We start from the raw sequence: 15727 nt of genomic DNA on the forward strand, positions 1-15727 counted from the left end.
AAAAAGCTGATCTATATAGCCAAGGTATTGTTAATAATACTTTTCTTTGGATGCTGTCTGGTATGTTTTTTATTTTCTTTTTACCTGCAGTAAACAATGATGTTACAGACACTTCAAGACGATCTAATGTGCTCAGCCTTATAATTGCTGACCCGATATCACAAGCACCATTTATTAACGAAGGTTTAAGGAGTATGTACTTGTAGTTTTTAATCTATCTCGACTGACAAAGGAGAAGACGATAGCTTTGACTTTGACGCAATTCGTTTGCATACAACAGGTGGTAGACGATGCTACTTGTTTGGTAAAAAAGGCGCAATATGCAAATGGTAAAACGAATGAGAATAAGTATTATCCAATAGAAAGCAACAGTCGATGCATAACCTTGACAAATCAGGCATATGTCTATGATTAAAATGTCATTAAAAAAAAATACTTAAACTCAGGGTCGCTTTGAAGTTTCGAAATGTCCTCAGTAAAATTTGCTACAAACGCTTAGTCCAAATCCTTCTTTGAGCCTATGTATTTTTCTGACAGTTTCTTGGCTTTTATATGACGTCTCCTCCAGCTTGACAACCATAGAAAAGCGTGAAAGTAGAGGACTTCATCTTTTAAAAGTAGATGATGTCTCTTTGTCTACTGCCAGATTATAAGATACAAAAAGACAACCACACATTGTTTCGGAAAGAAAGGCCTGTATTTTAATGCTAAAAAGAGTAATATGTACATTTCACTTCAATAAAATATAATCGTCGTCATCGTCGCCGTCATCGTCGCCGTCATCGTCGTCTTGCTTTAAACAACAAGTCCAGCAGTGGCCAAATTGTTTTTTCTCCCAGCCTTTGTGACACTTGATTTCTTCAGGACCGCAAATACGCAAGCAGATTGGGGGTCCACCAGCCGTTAAGTCAGAGTGGCATTTACGAGATGGGTAGTAGTCCATTAAGCGATAACCTTCAACAGTGGATTTGACCATAAGAGAGCCAAAAGCAAAGATAACAGCAGAGATAACCTTCATGTTTTTCAACTCGTGTATGATGGAGTAAAGAAAGCTGATGAGAATAGATCGTAATCCTTATTTATACTTGAAAAAGCGCCGGCGTATTTATCTGAAACCTGCTTAGGGCGATTAATCAAGGGCTTTCACCTTGGCCTTGCATATAATCATGAAGCATAGCATTACTTATCCGCATGGAAATGTATTACATGGATACGATAACCTTAAAGAGAGTCAAAGTATACAACAAACATAAACATTTGTAGCAGCTCACGAAGGATAATAGGCGCGCTAAGAACAGTGCCACTCTATGAAAGGCAGACTATAAATATTATGCAGCCTTAACTACTTGGAGTAGTTAATCAGGGTAAATAACTGTGCCATCTTCAAGGATTACAAAAGAGGAAGCAACAGGGGATATATCCTTGAACGTCAAGTGGTTCATTCTAGGCTAAGCTGGATGATCTATAATAAGCCCAGAATATTCCACTGACATCTCCATGCTCGAATAGACCCTTCACTTATTTTTTGCATATGCGGAAATAGACTTCACCATCCTCTGCTTTTTTCTTTTTACTAAATGACAATGTGCAAAACGTACATTGCTTATTTTATTGAATTGATTCTCTATTGAAACAATCATCAAGCTTAAGAAATACAATATGTGCAAAACCTTTTAAGAGTATTTATGTGAGCATGATCGCATGCGCTACAGATTACAGTATGTTTCGTTGAGTAACCTTATCATTGTCTTGTACTTATCTTTAGTAAATTTGTTTTTTGGAGTGAAACTGGCACTTTTATTACTGCTATTATTGATTCATAGTGAGGCTTTTATGCTAGACGTCTTTTCTTAAATATCTTTGCTGAATGTGGCTCATTTGAAATATGTTAAGGTCTTGATCCGGTTTATCGACTTTTTCTTTTCTTTGACATCGAAAGCTGAACAAATCTATCCAAGGTCATTGGCAAATATCACCTTTTCAAGTCTATTTTGAAACTTTATAGTAATATCATCCATTCTGATGATAGAGTGCCGTTTCTGAAAGAGGTAGTAGTGGATCTGCTTAGTTTTGTTGTTATTTGCATGATTTAGAGGTTGATCTGAAGTCAAATGCGGGTATTCCCAGAGTAATTACTCTTTCAAACGCCGCCTAAGGTAACTGCATTTACTCCATGGTTAGAAACACATTTCAAAAGAAAAAGAGAAAAAGAAGACGCCTAAGAGTCAAATCTTTCTATATATCATTTCTAGAGTTTAAAATCCATATACAGTAGATTCTCGATTACAGAATACATCAATACGGAATACTCGCAATATCGGAATGCCATTTTCGAAGGACTTTATAGCCACTGCTTTAAATTTCCTATGATATTCACCTGGATTGTCGATGTACAAGCTTTATTACGGAGCTTCCTTGATTACAGAATTTCATTCGTGCTCTCTGTAGGTATTCCATAATCGAGAGTTTACTTTAGTGCTTAAATTTTGACGCTTCAAACATAATCCTCTTCCTTAAATATATGCTTATAACTATAAACAAGTATATGGTTTGCTCAAATGTTGATCTGTTACATGCTCAAAATTAATAGAAATTGAAACAAGTAGCACATAATTTACTAATATCAATTATTAGTTGTACAATCCACTAATCTTTGGTTAAATCAATTACACAGTGTTATATATATACGACGTTGAGGTAGCTGATAACTTGATTTTGAAAGAAGCTATTACTGAAATACAATGTTATTGCTAGCGATAATATTATATATTACTTCTGGTCTGTATTAAAAGCGTTTATGACTTCTTAAGAAGTGATCACCAATGTAATACACATCATCATTTATTATTGCCATACTCTTTGACTATGAGTGCCTATCCCGAGGTAATATCGCATAATATTTACTTTGATCTGATCATGAAACTATATGGACTTCAAGTGTATAAATAGCTGACTCACTTCTTTTAAATAATGGGATCAACCACTTGTTTCTCTTTTTTTGCAATGAAGCTCTTTGCTATTGCCTCCTCTGCCATTTTAGCTCTTGCTGTAAGCACAGAATTAGTTGCTGCTGAGTGTAGCAAAATGTATGGACAATGTGGTGGTAAGGACTGGAAAGGTCCTACATGCTGTGAAGCCGGATCCCATTGTGTTAGCTCGCCTGGTAATCCATGGTATTCTCAGTGTCTCCCTGATTCAGGTTCAAGTAACAGCAGCAATAATGGAAAGAAGCCTACAACAATCACTACAAAGCACAAGCATACCACAACCGCCAGTCAAAAGCCTAAGCATACTACAAGCTCAAATAAGGGCAGCAACTATTCTGTCATTCCTGGAGGAATTTCTGGCACGAACGCAGCCTCGACTCAATATTGGGACTGCTGTAAGGCTTCCTGCAGTTGGCCCGGAAGAGGCCCTGTCACTGCTCCTGTAAATTCTTGTGCCAAAAACGGCGTGACTCTTATGGGCAATAACGTTTTAAGCGCTTGTAATGGTGGTACCAGTTACATGTGTAATAACAATCAGCCTTGGGTAGTCAACGATAAGCTTGCCTATGGTTTCTCTGCAACCGTCATTCGCGGTAAAAATGAATCTGATCTATGCTGTGCCTGCTTTGAGCTTACTTTTACAAACACCCCGATTGCTGGTAAAAAGATGATTGTTCAAGTGACCAACACTGGCTCCTATCCCATGAGTGAAAGCGCTCATTTCGATTTACAGATGCCCGGTGGAGGTGTTGGCGAATTCAATGCATGTACATCTCAGTGGAATGCTCCACCTGATGGCTGGGGAAGAAGATGGGGCGGTACTACTGATGTTTCTCAGTGTTCACAATTACCTTCTGTACTTCAACCAGGTTGCAGGTTTAGATATGGTTGGTTCCAAAATGCAAACAATCCAACCTTGGCCTATAAGCAAGTCACTTGTCCTAAAGAACTTGTTGCAAGAACTGGCTGCCAAAGAAAATAGCTGAACTTTTCAAAAGCGTGTGTACAGTCTATTGTCATGAAAAGACTCATTTTATCAAATAAAAAGCCTTTATTGTTATGAATAAATGTTGCGCCATCAAGTTTATTAACGCTTTGGACTCTCGTTTACCTACCTCTTCTTTTAATGTAACTCGCCATCATCAAAATTAGGGATAGTATTACAGACTCAAGTCTAGAAAACTATCGCTTTTGTAAGGCCATTTACATGTACTTGACATAACATCCGTTAACGCATCCAAGCTATTATGTGACCAACACTTAACAATGATAGTTATTTTTTTTTCTCATATGAGGTAACTACAATACCATGTAAAAATGCTTATTAGCCGAAGACCCCTTGAGATACTGTACGTTCTCATGGTCCAACCATCACTTAGAGTTCGACAAAATATAATGCAAATGCTTCAGAAAGCATAATAAAGGCTACAAGTAATTCAAGCTAAAGATTTTACAAACAAAATAAAAGAAAAAAGACAAAAGCAGGAACTTGTGTTCATATTCCGTGTCATTGTTTCTAACCATTGAATACATTGTAAAAAGAAGGCATTTGGTGCCAACCAACAAGCAGCCTTCTGCAGCTTCAGATAAAGGACCTACTCGAGCATGGAGATGTCAGTGGAATATTCTGGGCTTATTATAGATCATCCAGCTTAGCCTAGAATGAACCACTTGACGTTCAAGGATATATCCCCTGTTGCTTCCTCTTTTGTAATCCTTGAAGATGGCACAGTTATTTACCCTGATTAACTACTCCAAGTAGTTAAGGCTGCATAATATTTATAGTCTGCCTTTCATAGAGTGGCACTGTTCTTAGCGCGCCTATTATCCTTCGTGAGCTGCTACAAATGTTTATGTTTGTTGTATACTTTGACTCTCTTTAAGGTTATCGTATCCATGTAATACATTTCCATGCGGATAAGTAATGCTATGCTTCATGATTATATGCAAGGCCAAGGTGAAAGCCCTTGATTAATCGCCCTAAGCAGGTTTCAGATAAATACGCCGGCGCTTTTTCAAGTATAAATAAGGATTACGATCTATTCTCATCAGCTTTCTTTACTCCATCATACACGAGTTGAAAAACATGAAGGTTATCTCTGCTGTTATCTTTGCTTTTGGCTCTCTTATGGTCAAATCCACTGTTGAAGGTTATCGCTTAATGGACTACTACCCATCTCGTAAATGCCACTCTGACTTAACGGCTGGTGGACCCCCAATCTGCTTGCGTATTTGCGGTCCTGAAGAAATCAAGTGTCACAAAGGCTGGGAGAAAAAACAATTTGGCCACTGCTGGACTTGTTGTTTAAAGCAAGACGACGATGACGGCGACGATGACGGCGACGATGACGACGATTATATTTTATTGAAGTGAAATGTACATATTACTCTTTTTAGCATTAAAATACAGGCCTTTCTTTCCGAAACAATGTGTGGTTGTCTTTTTGTATCTTATAATCTGGCAGTAGTAAATGCCATAAGCCAAGAAAGTGTCAAAAAGTATATACACAAGCATTTATTTGGTTTTCTTTTCTGCACTTGAAGCATATACTACAGTATGAGTTAATAGAAACTCTTCAGTTTTTGCTAATGTATAAATTGTTACATAAACTTTAATGGAAGCAAAAAAAAAGCAAATAAAAATTTGAGTTATAGATATTTATTTATCGAGCAGGGAACAATTCAGATAGATTAGCAGCCACATGCGTTTACATCAACGGTAATCTTAAAGGGACCTTGGATAGACCATCCACCGCGAGTATCTCTGTTATCACCAGCACATCTTTGAACTATTTCGTTACAGGCAAAGTTGATGTCGGTGCCATGAACGGTCTCGTATGTCCTTCCAAAATCATTTGCCACTTTGACACTGACTACAGCTCTTCTTCCACTTCCAGTGTTAAAAGGACCATAGGTTCTTTGTGCGGCGTAGCTCCTGCCGACTAACTGGTTTGATAAATCGACAGTAGCTTGACTACAGGCACTCAATACGTCACGAATATAGCCCCAGTGGCCACTGTCGAAGCAATCGTAAGGCGACCGTTTAGCTAAAGGCGCGCTACTTGTTTTTGTAGGTTGAGCTTGTACCAAAAGAGGAGCTAATACCAAAAGACTGAGGATATAATTTGCAGAGACCATTACAGATATAATATGTGATTTTCTTGAGAAATATATTTGAATTGAATATTATATGCACACATATTTATATAATTTTCTTCCTGACATGATCGCCTATCATAAGGTAAGGTATGATATGTAACGGTACACTAGATCGTACATCTTCATCTGAAATGTCACACAGGTGCAAGCCATTACTGCGCTGATGTCTGATTTAGTAAAACACATATGGCAGCTTATAGCACCAATTACTAAGTCTTATCTTTTCTTGGCTGGATTGCTTTGTTTGATAAGAGTAATGCTCCTATATCAAGCATCATTTGTTGTAAAACACGTTCTGTACACTCTGGGAGCATATGAAAGAGTGTATAATATGCAGAATCTTTTGGGTAACATGAAACTGACTGATTAACGTACTGTTGATAGAATTGAGGCAAAAGAATGCGATTACAAGATCATGAAGTCCTTTTATTTCAATATAGATATACTGTGAATAATTTAGTGTATATGGTCTAGAAACGTACTGCTATTATGTCTGTATTACGGCAGAATAGCGCCTATCTTTACCTTTTTGGGGTTGCAGAGTATAATAATCCAATGATATTAATGTGTACATCATCAATGAGATGTATTTCTGTTTATAAACTCCTGTACTTGCGCAGTTTGTTCATATTTTAACGATATAGCTCAACTGCGCTTTGTGTACATCGTTATGCTTTAAGCAGTAAAGGTCGGTTTGTACCGAAAATTATGGCCACTTGTTTTTGGTTACGAGCTTTTTATGATGCGAAGCTATTTTTCTGAGAAACATGTCTTGATTTTGTTTGCTGTCATCAATTAAATACATCTTTTGTTATGGATCTACGGTCGGGTCGAGAAAGACTGTCTAACATTGTGCAAGGTATTAAATGCGAATTACACACAAGAGAACTGACAAATGTGCCAAATAAGTATGGCCAATGTTACATGCATTAGAAACCACAGAACGACCAACTTTTCTACAAAGATGGGCAGAGTCGTCTCGCTGATAAGCATGCTCATCTTCAGCGTATGGACTATGCATTATTAGAAAACGCACAAGTTTTCAGTTTGTTGATGGTTATATTGACAATCATATGCTTTATCGAAACAGCACAGCAACAGGCTCATTGCTATACATGATGATAATCCAGAACGCTAATGGTTGTTTAATACGATCTATACCGACCAATTCAAGATTAGATTTCTCCAAATTGATATTCAAAGAAGCTCTGAATGTAGACATGAATGTTACAGTATGACAGGAATCCGATAGTGTTTTAAAAAGCATGAAAAGGGGTTATATTTCTTGTTCTCAACAAACAGCATAGGAAACTAAACTTGGGAGAGAATTCTTCAACTATTCTGGAGAGATTGATGGATAGACTACTGCATATACCTGAGGGTCTTGCTATATTTGAACGACATCTTTCTGCCTGTGAGCAGTAAATACAGTTCATCATTTTTAAAAACAAAAGACTCATTTACAAGCTATAGACACATGGGTATCAAGGCAAGGGTCCAAGAGTGCCTTGACTGGGTTCGCATATGGTGCGTTCACCTGTAAACAAGTTGTATCGTTCTAATGAATGCACCTTTCATATTAACATTATATATAACTATGACTATAGGTCGAAGAAAGAATAGTAATACTCTTTAGGATTAGCGTAAAGATATAGTAGGATGTAAAAGTACGCTGATATGTACGAACCTCAATTAACGCGTTTACTACCACAACTGCAATAAAAGCATAGTGGTAAATTTACTACTACTTCTTATTCCTTTTTGAAGTAAGAATAAATGCCATAGGGCCACCATTTACATGACTTTTCATATTAGTAAACTATGGAATAAAATGAATGTAAGGGTGCTTCCAATATATGCTACGCTCAATTACAGATACCAATCTCAGTGCAAAAGTTCAAAAGTTCGTGATATAGCAGATTTCAGTATTTTGTTGCAGTAGTGGCTCGGAACAAGCAAATTGGAGGGCTTGGTCTCTTCTGGAGTAAAGAATTACAGAAAATTGTGTTTATCATTTAAAAGGGGTTTTCCGTATTAATACGAATATACCTTAGCTGGTCAACATACAGTATAAGAATGTATTCATCAAGCTCAGCTTGCTCCTATTGTAGAATGCTCGGACAGCAACTCTCAATAGTACCAGCTATCCAAGTCTGCATTGTAGAACACTTGCTCCTCTCAATTCCAATCGCCTAATAAATATATCTTTAGTTTGTGAGTAAATTCCCTGGACGTCGCTCTGGCCTTAACTCCAAGGTTTCTTTCTTTTACTAGCTTTTGCCCTGTGTCGATATCATTCTTTTGGTTACCAATACTTCGATAAAGTAAAAATATTGCGTCGGATTGAATTTTGGATAGCTATGAAAACGTTAACTTAAACCCTTTTGTCCCTGACACTAGACCGACGTGCAAGAGTCAACGCTATTTCTTGTTTACAACTACCTTAAATGGCCGAAGGCTTTCTCATGTTTCCCATTATATCGTCTTGTCGATCACGTTTTCTTTTCTAGCATCTCAACTTGATTGGCCTACTATATGCACAGTTCTTTATGAACGAATATATAATGACATGGCTTCCCATTTGGTATCTACACTGTGGGTATCAGTTTATTAAGTGCTATTCTCCATGCACCTAAGTTAGGATTTATTTTGATTTTACCTTTAATTGTTTATTTATTACCATAACTAATTTTATTATTTTGATTGAACTGGTTGAAGAAATGCTTTTTTTAGCTATCATGCGCCTCATGTCGGTCCTTAAATTATTTTACAAATGAAGATATTTGTTTAACCCCAAAACTATCACAAAACAGTACACAAAAACCAAGAAAATAAAAGTAAACTCGGTGAAAGTAAGGTAGAACATGGATATTTTGTATCAGTAATACTAAAGAGACTTTATTCTACTACTTTTTATTATTTACAATATGAAATGGGAATGTGTATTATACAAATTATTTTGGCTGAATAGAAATGGGAGTCATGTTGGAAGGGTTGATGATGGGTATCACTCTTTTTGAGTTTTTAATGGTAGGAGAAGTGCGAGGGGATGTTCGAGGAGAAGGTGTCAGCCGCTGATAGATACGATCCCGATCATCCAAAGTAGTGTACTCGAGTATAGGACAGAATTCATCATCATCATAAAAGTTACGAGCCAGTTCATGTTGTACTTCTATTTGCCCTAGTCTCACTAAGGGAGGACACTCAGTATCATATATATATATATATACTATCTATTTCTCTTACCTGCATCATAATAATAGTTATTATTAAACGATGTATGATAAACAGGACTCATATTAAAGTGTATTAAAATGAAAAAGAAAAGAAAATAAAATAAAGAAGGATCGAGCATTTATTTATTTGTACTCAATTGAATTAAAGTTTAGTAGCATTACTTTAAATAGAATAGGATGCCACACAGACAAACACCAACCAAGTTTTAATTCATCTCTCTCCAATCATTGTTTACGTCTTATTCAGGTTCCGACGTATACCGCATTAAAGGATGTCAGTGGTCTAACCTCTCTCTCTAAAACTGCCCCTTTGGCACCGACTGCCTATTCTTTATGACGACCTAACTATTCATGACTTTCGCTCCATCAAACATGACTATTCAAAACAGCAAGATTTACGATAACGAATACATGGTTATATATCAAATTTTCTCCTCATTTTGTCGTTCCATATTTTCCATTGATCCAGTTTATGAATACCCATACCACACCAAGAACGTAGTCGCTGTATTCGTTGGCGTCTTGTCTGGCTGACCGGAGATTGGCTCGTCACATGCTATTTAATGTTCCGTAAGCATCACAGGTTGTGTCTTCTACTATCAATCTTAGAAAGAATGAGACAAATGATCGGCTAAGAGTCAGCACACCTTGCAGAAATTCGAGGATTCGTAGGGAACTTGTTTAGTAAAAACAACAAAAGATTTCTGAGTTAGCTCAGCTTGAGACACGACTGTCTTCCCTAAGGAAACCACTTCTCCTGGGTAGGCGTTTCCTTCAGTCTTCGCCAGACAAGAAGAACATAAGCACACTTTATCTCTTTCTTAAAAGATAAATTCTTATCCTACATCAAGAAACATAAAAAGATGTTTATTTCTGAACAAGCTTAACGTGATGCTACACGCTGAAAAGATTTGTTGACGACATCACAGGTAGTGTTTGTGTCATTAACCCTCTCGTGGATTTCCTCGTGCGCGTAGTGTACACCAAGGAGACACTACAAAGATGCCTTTGATGGCTTTCGGTGATGGTGTAAAGGGTAGCAGCTATGCGAAGTACAGAGGACAACATGTTTGTGTTTGACATCATTTATAAGAATTTGAAAAGAAGAGAAAATCTTGGAGAGGTATTAGATCTTTATATAAATGAATTCCGAACCTCATTCGTAAGCTACTTTAATACAAGTAAACCCTTATTAATACATCTAAATATCCCTCTGCAAAAAAGGTCTGTCCTAATTGTAAAGAAATGAAGCTCCGAAATCATAGGGCCGAGGATACATGTACTGATTTGCAACAATTGTAATATATTCTGGAATAGGAACGTCATGGCTGCCAAGAATATGCTCTACATTGCAGAGCAAATTTGGCTTAGAGAGGAGCGACCTGCCATTTCCAACGCCCTTCTCAGTAATAAAGCGCCATATTGAACGCGCTTGCTCTTCATTCCGGTGAGCGAACTTAAGGATGCTTACAGGTAAAGAACATCACTTGGTCATTTGGCATATCTGAAAGCTAATGATCTTTTGTATCTGAAAATCAATTTTGATTCATCCAAAAAAAAAAAAGCTAATATTGTCCGAATTTAAAGTGTGAAAACTGTAATAAACAGCGTATAGTCCCTTATCAAAAGATCAAACTAAATCAAAATACTAGAAAAACTGGTAAGATAAAAGACCGTGGGCAAGTTGAGATTTAAAAATATAGCCAATTGGCACCGAAAAGTGAAGTACAATCCAATGAGCAAGAAATACTCACTGGGAAGAAAGCAGTCCTGTGACAATTAAAAACATCATAAACAGTTTTCCCTTTCTCTCTCTCTTTTTTTTTTTTTTGCTATTGTTCCTTTATAGAAATCATTATAGACACACAATATTAGAGAGATGAATACACCAAGAAAGTTTCGTATTCGTTCACCTTGCTCTACTGCCAACATTGGGCCTGGGTTCGATGTCTTGGGTATCTCTCTTTCCCTTTATTTGACCATGGATGTTGAGATATTGAAGGAAGCTGACAAAGATTTTGAAATGACCTATAGTGGAGAAGGATCTAAGGATGTTCCACTTACTCCAGAGCAAAACTTGATCACCAAAACCGCTCTCTACGTCCTCTCTGCAAATGGCATTTCTCAGTTACCTAAACCTCTCAAGATCCATGTCGACAATCCTATTCCTCTTGGTCGTGGATTAGGTTCATCCGGTGCAGCTGTTGTCGGTGGAGTCTTGCTTGGTAATGCCTTGGGTCAATTGGGATTATCAAGAGATCGATTACTGGATTACTGTTTGATGATCGAACGTCATCCAGATAATGTGGCTGCTGCCTTGATGGGCGGATTTGTTGCTTCTTATCTGAGAGAGCTGGATCCTAGCGCTATGCAAGGTGTACCTGCCTCCGAGTCACTACTCAACATTGCCCTTTCACAACAGGTACCTCAGCCTCCTGTAGGTATCGGACATTATGTCAGACTGAACTGGGCCAAGGAAATCAAGTGTATTGCTATTGTACCTCAGTTTGAGGTAGCTACAGCTAAAGCAAGAGCCGTGCTCCCTTCACACTATGAGAGAAAAGATGTGGTAAAGTCAGAGAATGTTGCATGAGCTGAAGAGAAATTAAATGAAAGTATATAGGTTTTCAATTTCCAGCGGTTGGCTGTGTTGACTACTGCTTTGGGACAATCGCCACCCGATGCTGATTTGATTTATAATGCAATGCAAGATAAAATTCATCAACCCTACCGAAAGACTCTTGTAAGTTAAAAAAAAGAAAAAGAAGAAGAAAGAGATTGATCTGTTATAGATTCCCGGACTTCCTGAAGTTTTGTCTTGTATCACACCAGAAAAGCACGATGGCCTATTGGGTATTTGTCTTTCCGGAGCTGGGCCCACCATTCTTGCCTTAGCCACCAAAAACTTTGATGATATTGCAAAGGCAGCGATTGATGTATTCAAAAAGCATGGAGATTTTGAATGTATTTATAAAGTTTTAGATGTTGTTACTGATGGTTCTACATGTTCAGATATTGAATCATAAAAGAGATAAAAATACGAAAAATAAACTTGCCCTGGTAGAAGATCAATTCACCTGAAGGCACAACAAATGCTCGTTTTTGTTTTATTTCTTCTTCACAACTACATCAGAAATTATATGTTATGAACATACAATTCTTGTTTGAAAACGGAAAAAGGTTCTATCGTCGACAAGTATGACCGACCTGAACCAATGTACTGTATTGTTGATGAGGAGCAGTTCCGTCTTGAAATATTGGGCTCTGACGTGTTTAATATAAATCATCATAATGCTTTATAGTCTTACAGTATACATCCCGCGTCTTTCAATCAACAAGACATTACCACCATTTTTTATTGAAGTGCAGCGAATAGTGAGGGAATCATTCATGCAATGAGTTATCCACTACTGCATCCATATTAACGGCGCATTCGGCCGTAAACCAATTGCTCTTATATTCGCTACCGACAATATTTGCCCCAGCAGCCTACTGGAATAATTCAAACCATCATCAGACAAACCATGGTTAAATGCGTGTAGCGCTCATTATTTTTGGACCAAGTGTCGTGTTTTTACGTATATATCGAAGAACATTACATCCTCTGTCGTCAAATGTATTTCGTACACAAGCCAAATTCATCTTTTTTACTTGGTATTAGCATAATACCTCGTATTAAGCCCACAACAACAGCCATATTAATATAATTCACTGGATGTAGTTAGTTGGCAACATTTATTCTTGCATATAAAGATCAATTTCTTTTTTGCCATGAATCTCTTTCTTTTCTCTTTTCATAAAAGGCTTATTCCATCTTGTCATATTCTTATGTTTCTGACGGTATCACACCAAGGATTGTTTTGTGATCGCAAAACACACGTTGGACTCCTCTGATGAAACCTCCATGGAACACCTACTCGTGCTGGCGCAGTTCTTTATTAAGCGACAATCCATCCTGCTTGAACATACTTGTGCTGTGAACGCAGGTACTAAAATGCTATACGGGTTAGCCAAAGATCATGTTCTCCAAGGCAAGAAACATCAGCATAGCTTTGCCGATACCATGGTAGTGATTTACGTCATACATATCAAGCAGTTGGAACAAGCCTGCGCCTTAGTCATAAAGTTGTAAAGGTAAACATAGGAAATGAAAAGTTAAGAAGCGTCATTCAAATATTTTGGATAGAAGATGAAAAAAAAAAAAAAAAAAAAAAAAAAAAAAAACTGAGTCCAGTTTTGTAGTTGATCTTGTAAAAATAATACCAAGATGCCATGCCTACGTAAACCAATTGAAAAATGGTGAATACCATATTATTGGATATTGTAGAAAATTAAAGCCACCAAGTAACAATCGAGCAGCTTTATTACAAAGAATAGTCAATATTTTACTTCAAAAGTCGCTTGTAGAAAAAGCTTTCGTTTGATCTTGTAGCAGCGTAAAACAAGCTTCTTATAGACGAGATTCAAATAATCAAGATACTTTATCAAGTTAATGGAAATATTCAAGGTAAAAAACTAAATAATTACATGATTAATCCAATTTTGAAAAAGCAATGATTCTTTTAATAGACTTTTTAACTTTTATTGAGGGCAGTGATAAAGTTTATGTGGTGACGATAGATTACGTGGGATTCATAACCAACATGTTGGACTTGAAAAAACTTTTAAGGCAAGTAGGTAAACAATACGAATTCTGAAATAAAAATTGACAAATAATTTTGTAGAGACTATCCCAGCATGCAAGAGATTATAATAAACTTGTCTTTCTATGAAAATCAGTTCAAAGCCTTTAACAGAGACCAATTTGCATTGCATGAATTGTATTCTTGCCTTCAGGTGAATTGATATTCCACCAGGGCGAAGTTATTTTTTGTACAACATGAATTTTGCTCTCGCCATTGGATGAATTTACTTTTCGGAAAGAGTGTATTTTTATCTCAAAAGTACACGCCAACTGGCGGTACTTGAATATACCATTTTACAAAAATAAAAATAAACTGTTTAAAAATAATTTATTCACTCTTTTTTCTATCATAAATAATGAAAATCCTTCATCTGTCACTGTTGACCCTGTCTCTGTCAGCAGTCAATGCGCTTCAACTAGGCCAAAAATGCGATCCTCATCCTCTTTACAAGTAAAAATATATTATCATGAAAAGGTACATCATGTATTCACCTTGATGTAGACCAGGAACATTTGAATATAATGATTCCTGTGGTAGTGTTTATTTATTCTGTGATCCATCTACCAACACATGCAACTATAAAGGATGCAGTAACTCAGATTATATCAAAGAGTAAGAACTTTAGAAGGGGACATCAGTCGCTTACCCATTATTGTTTTAGTTGGGATACAAAATTTAGATCTATTCCAGTGAGATGCAACAATACAAGTTACTGTCCAGACAACAACTCAAAATGTCTTCCTCTTCTTCCAGTTGGGGCTCAATGTGATTTAGTAAATACCAAATCATCAATAGCTGTCTTGTAACTAACAAATGCTCAAACATAGCAAAGAGATGATGAATGTTCAGGATCAAATGCTATTTGTCTTAATTCAACATGTTTCATCAAGGGAGCGCCCTTAGGTGGCAATTGTGGTGCAGATACGTATGTTCATCTAATACTCCTCTTCATCCTCCTTATACTTATCTAACACTGTTTTCATTTCTATATTTAGTACAGTCTACTACTCACAAGATGCAGATGAAAACCTCATTCAACAGACGATTATCCGAGATAACTGTACAGATGGTACTTACTGCCTGAATTCTGTCTGTGTCATGTCTAAACCACTCAGCTCGCCTTGCGATCAAGACCGTGAGTGTCTGTCTGGTTCATGTTCAAATAACGGTGTCTGTATCCAGGGGCCAGACGTATTCCATGTCATCAAACCTTGGCTCTGGGGTGTCCTTGGTACGTCCGTATTCGTATTTGTCATCCTTGTTCTTGGTTTACTTTGGATCTTGCATCGCTATCAGTCCAAGAAAGAACATGCAAAGATTGCTAAATTCTTTGAAGATAACGAAGAGTTTGCCAAATATGCAATGTTGGATGATGACAACGACTCATATCAAGATGATGATTCAAGGGCCAACATGAATGACAGTCGAGCCAGTGTCCTGTTCTTGACTACGCCCGACTATCTAAAGTCTCAAGCATTATCTACAAGTCATAAAAACCCTTCTTCTCTTAGTCTACATCATCCCAATACAAGCACAAATAGATTCTGAGCTCCCCAGTCAATGCGTCTGATGAACTCTTGTAACACGCATGCTCCAAATGATTGGATATCATTGAATTATATCAACATTAATAAAAAAGACCGCACGTTTATTTTATTTT

The 15727-nt window shown here is 37.1% G+C and overlaps 8 protein-coding genes across 8 annotated transcripts; 5 read left to right on the plus strand and 3 right to left on the minus strand.

Annotated features, from left to right (window-relative positions):
* Positions 1-636: 636 nt before the first annotated feature.
* Positions 637-1175, minus strand: RHIMIDRAFT_293406 (uncharacterized protein; the record flags this gene model as incomplete). Its single annotated transcript, XM_023613980.1, has 2 exons — positions 637-1074; positions 1148-1175. The coding sequence occupies 2 exons, from the start codon at positions 1173-1175 to the stop codon at positions 731-733; spliced, it is 372 nt and encodes a 123-aa protein (XP_023464312.1). The 3' UTR covers positions 637-730.
* Positions 1176-2842: 1667 nt separating this feature from the next.
* Positions 2843-4141, plus strand: RHIMIDRAFT_259307 (endo-beta-D-1,4-glucanase). Its single transcript, XM_023611395.1, has one exon. It carries the CDS (start codon positions 2971-2973, stop codon positions 3967-3969), a length of 999 nt encoding a protein of 332 aa, XP_023464313.1. The 5' UTR covers positions 2843-2970; the 3' UTR covers positions 3970-4141.
* A 929-nt stretch (positions 4142-5070) lies between these two features.
* RHIMIDRAFT_259308 (uncharacterized protein) lies at positions 5071-5509 on the plus strand (the record flags this gene model as incomplete). Its single annotated transcript, XM_023611396.1, has 1 exon — positions 5071-5509. One exon carries the CDS (start codon positions 5074-5076, stop codon positions 5359-5361), a length of 288 nt encoding a protein of 95 aa, XP_023464314.1. The 3' UTR covers positions 5362-5509.
* Positions 5510-5658: 149 nt separating this feature from the next.
* On the minus strand, positions 5659-6125 carry RHIMIDRAFT_293409 (uncharacterized protein; the record flags this gene model as incomplete). Its single annotated transcript, XM_023613981.1, has 1 exon — positions 5659-6125. One exon carries the CDS (start codon positions 6123-6125, stop codon positions 5679-5681), a length of 447 nt encoding a protein of 148 aa, XP_023464315.1. The 3' UTR covers positions 5659-5678.
* Positions 6126-8802: 2677 nt separating this feature from the next.
* On the minus strand, positions 8803-9465 carry RHIMIDRAFT_259309 (uncharacterized protein). Its single transcript, XM_023611397.1, has 2 exons — positions 9393-9465; positions 8803-9336 (listed from the first exon to the last, which is right to left on the minus strand). Exons 1-2 carry the CDS (start codon positions 9442-9444, stop codon positions 9101-9103), a joined length of 288 nt encoding a protein of 95 aa, XP_023464316.1. The 5' UTR covers positions 9445-9465; the 3' UTR covers positions 8803-9100.
* Positions 9466-11261: 1796 nt separating this feature from the next.
* On the plus strand, positions 11262-12408 carry RHIMIDRAFT_285495 (homoserine kinase; the record flags this gene model as incomplete). The annotated part of the gene is made up of 3 exons (XM_023613286.1): positions 11262-11951; positions 12006-12125; positions 12175-12408. 3 exons carry the CDS (start codon positions 11262-11264, stop codon positions 12406-12408), a joined length of 1044 nt encoding a protein of 347 aa, XP_023464317.1.
* A 698-nt stretch (positions 12409-13106) lies between these two features.
* Positions 13107-13548, plus strand: RHIMIDRAFT_32092 (uncharacterized protein). Its single transcript, XM_023615096.1, has one exon. It carries the CDS (start codon positions 13287-13289, stop codon positions 13512-13514), a length of 228 nt encoding a protein of 75 aa, XP_023464318.1. The 5' UTR covers positions 13107-13286; the 3' UTR covers positions 13515-13548.
* A 1040-nt stretch (positions 13549-14588) lies between these two features.
* On the plus strand, positions 14589-15615 carry RHIMIDRAFT_205274 (uncharacterized protein; the record flags this gene model as incomplete). The annotated part of the gene is made up of 3 exons (XM_023606817.1): positions 14589-14840; positions 14895-14992; positions 15063-15615. 3 exons carry the CDS (start codon positions 14589-14591, stop codon positions 15613-15615), a joined length of 903 nt encoding a protein of 300 aa, XP_023464319.1.
* Between the last annotated feature and the right edge of the window lie 112 nt (positions 15616-15727).

This window comes from Rhizopus microsporus, assembly GCF_002708625.1.
Source record: "Rhizopus microsporus ATCC 52813 unplaced genomic scaffold scaffold_13, whole genome shotgun sequence".
NCBI classification, from domain to species: Eukaryota; Fungi; Mucoromycota; class Mucoromycetes; order Mucorales; family Rhizopodaceae; genus Rhizopus; species Rhizopus microsporus.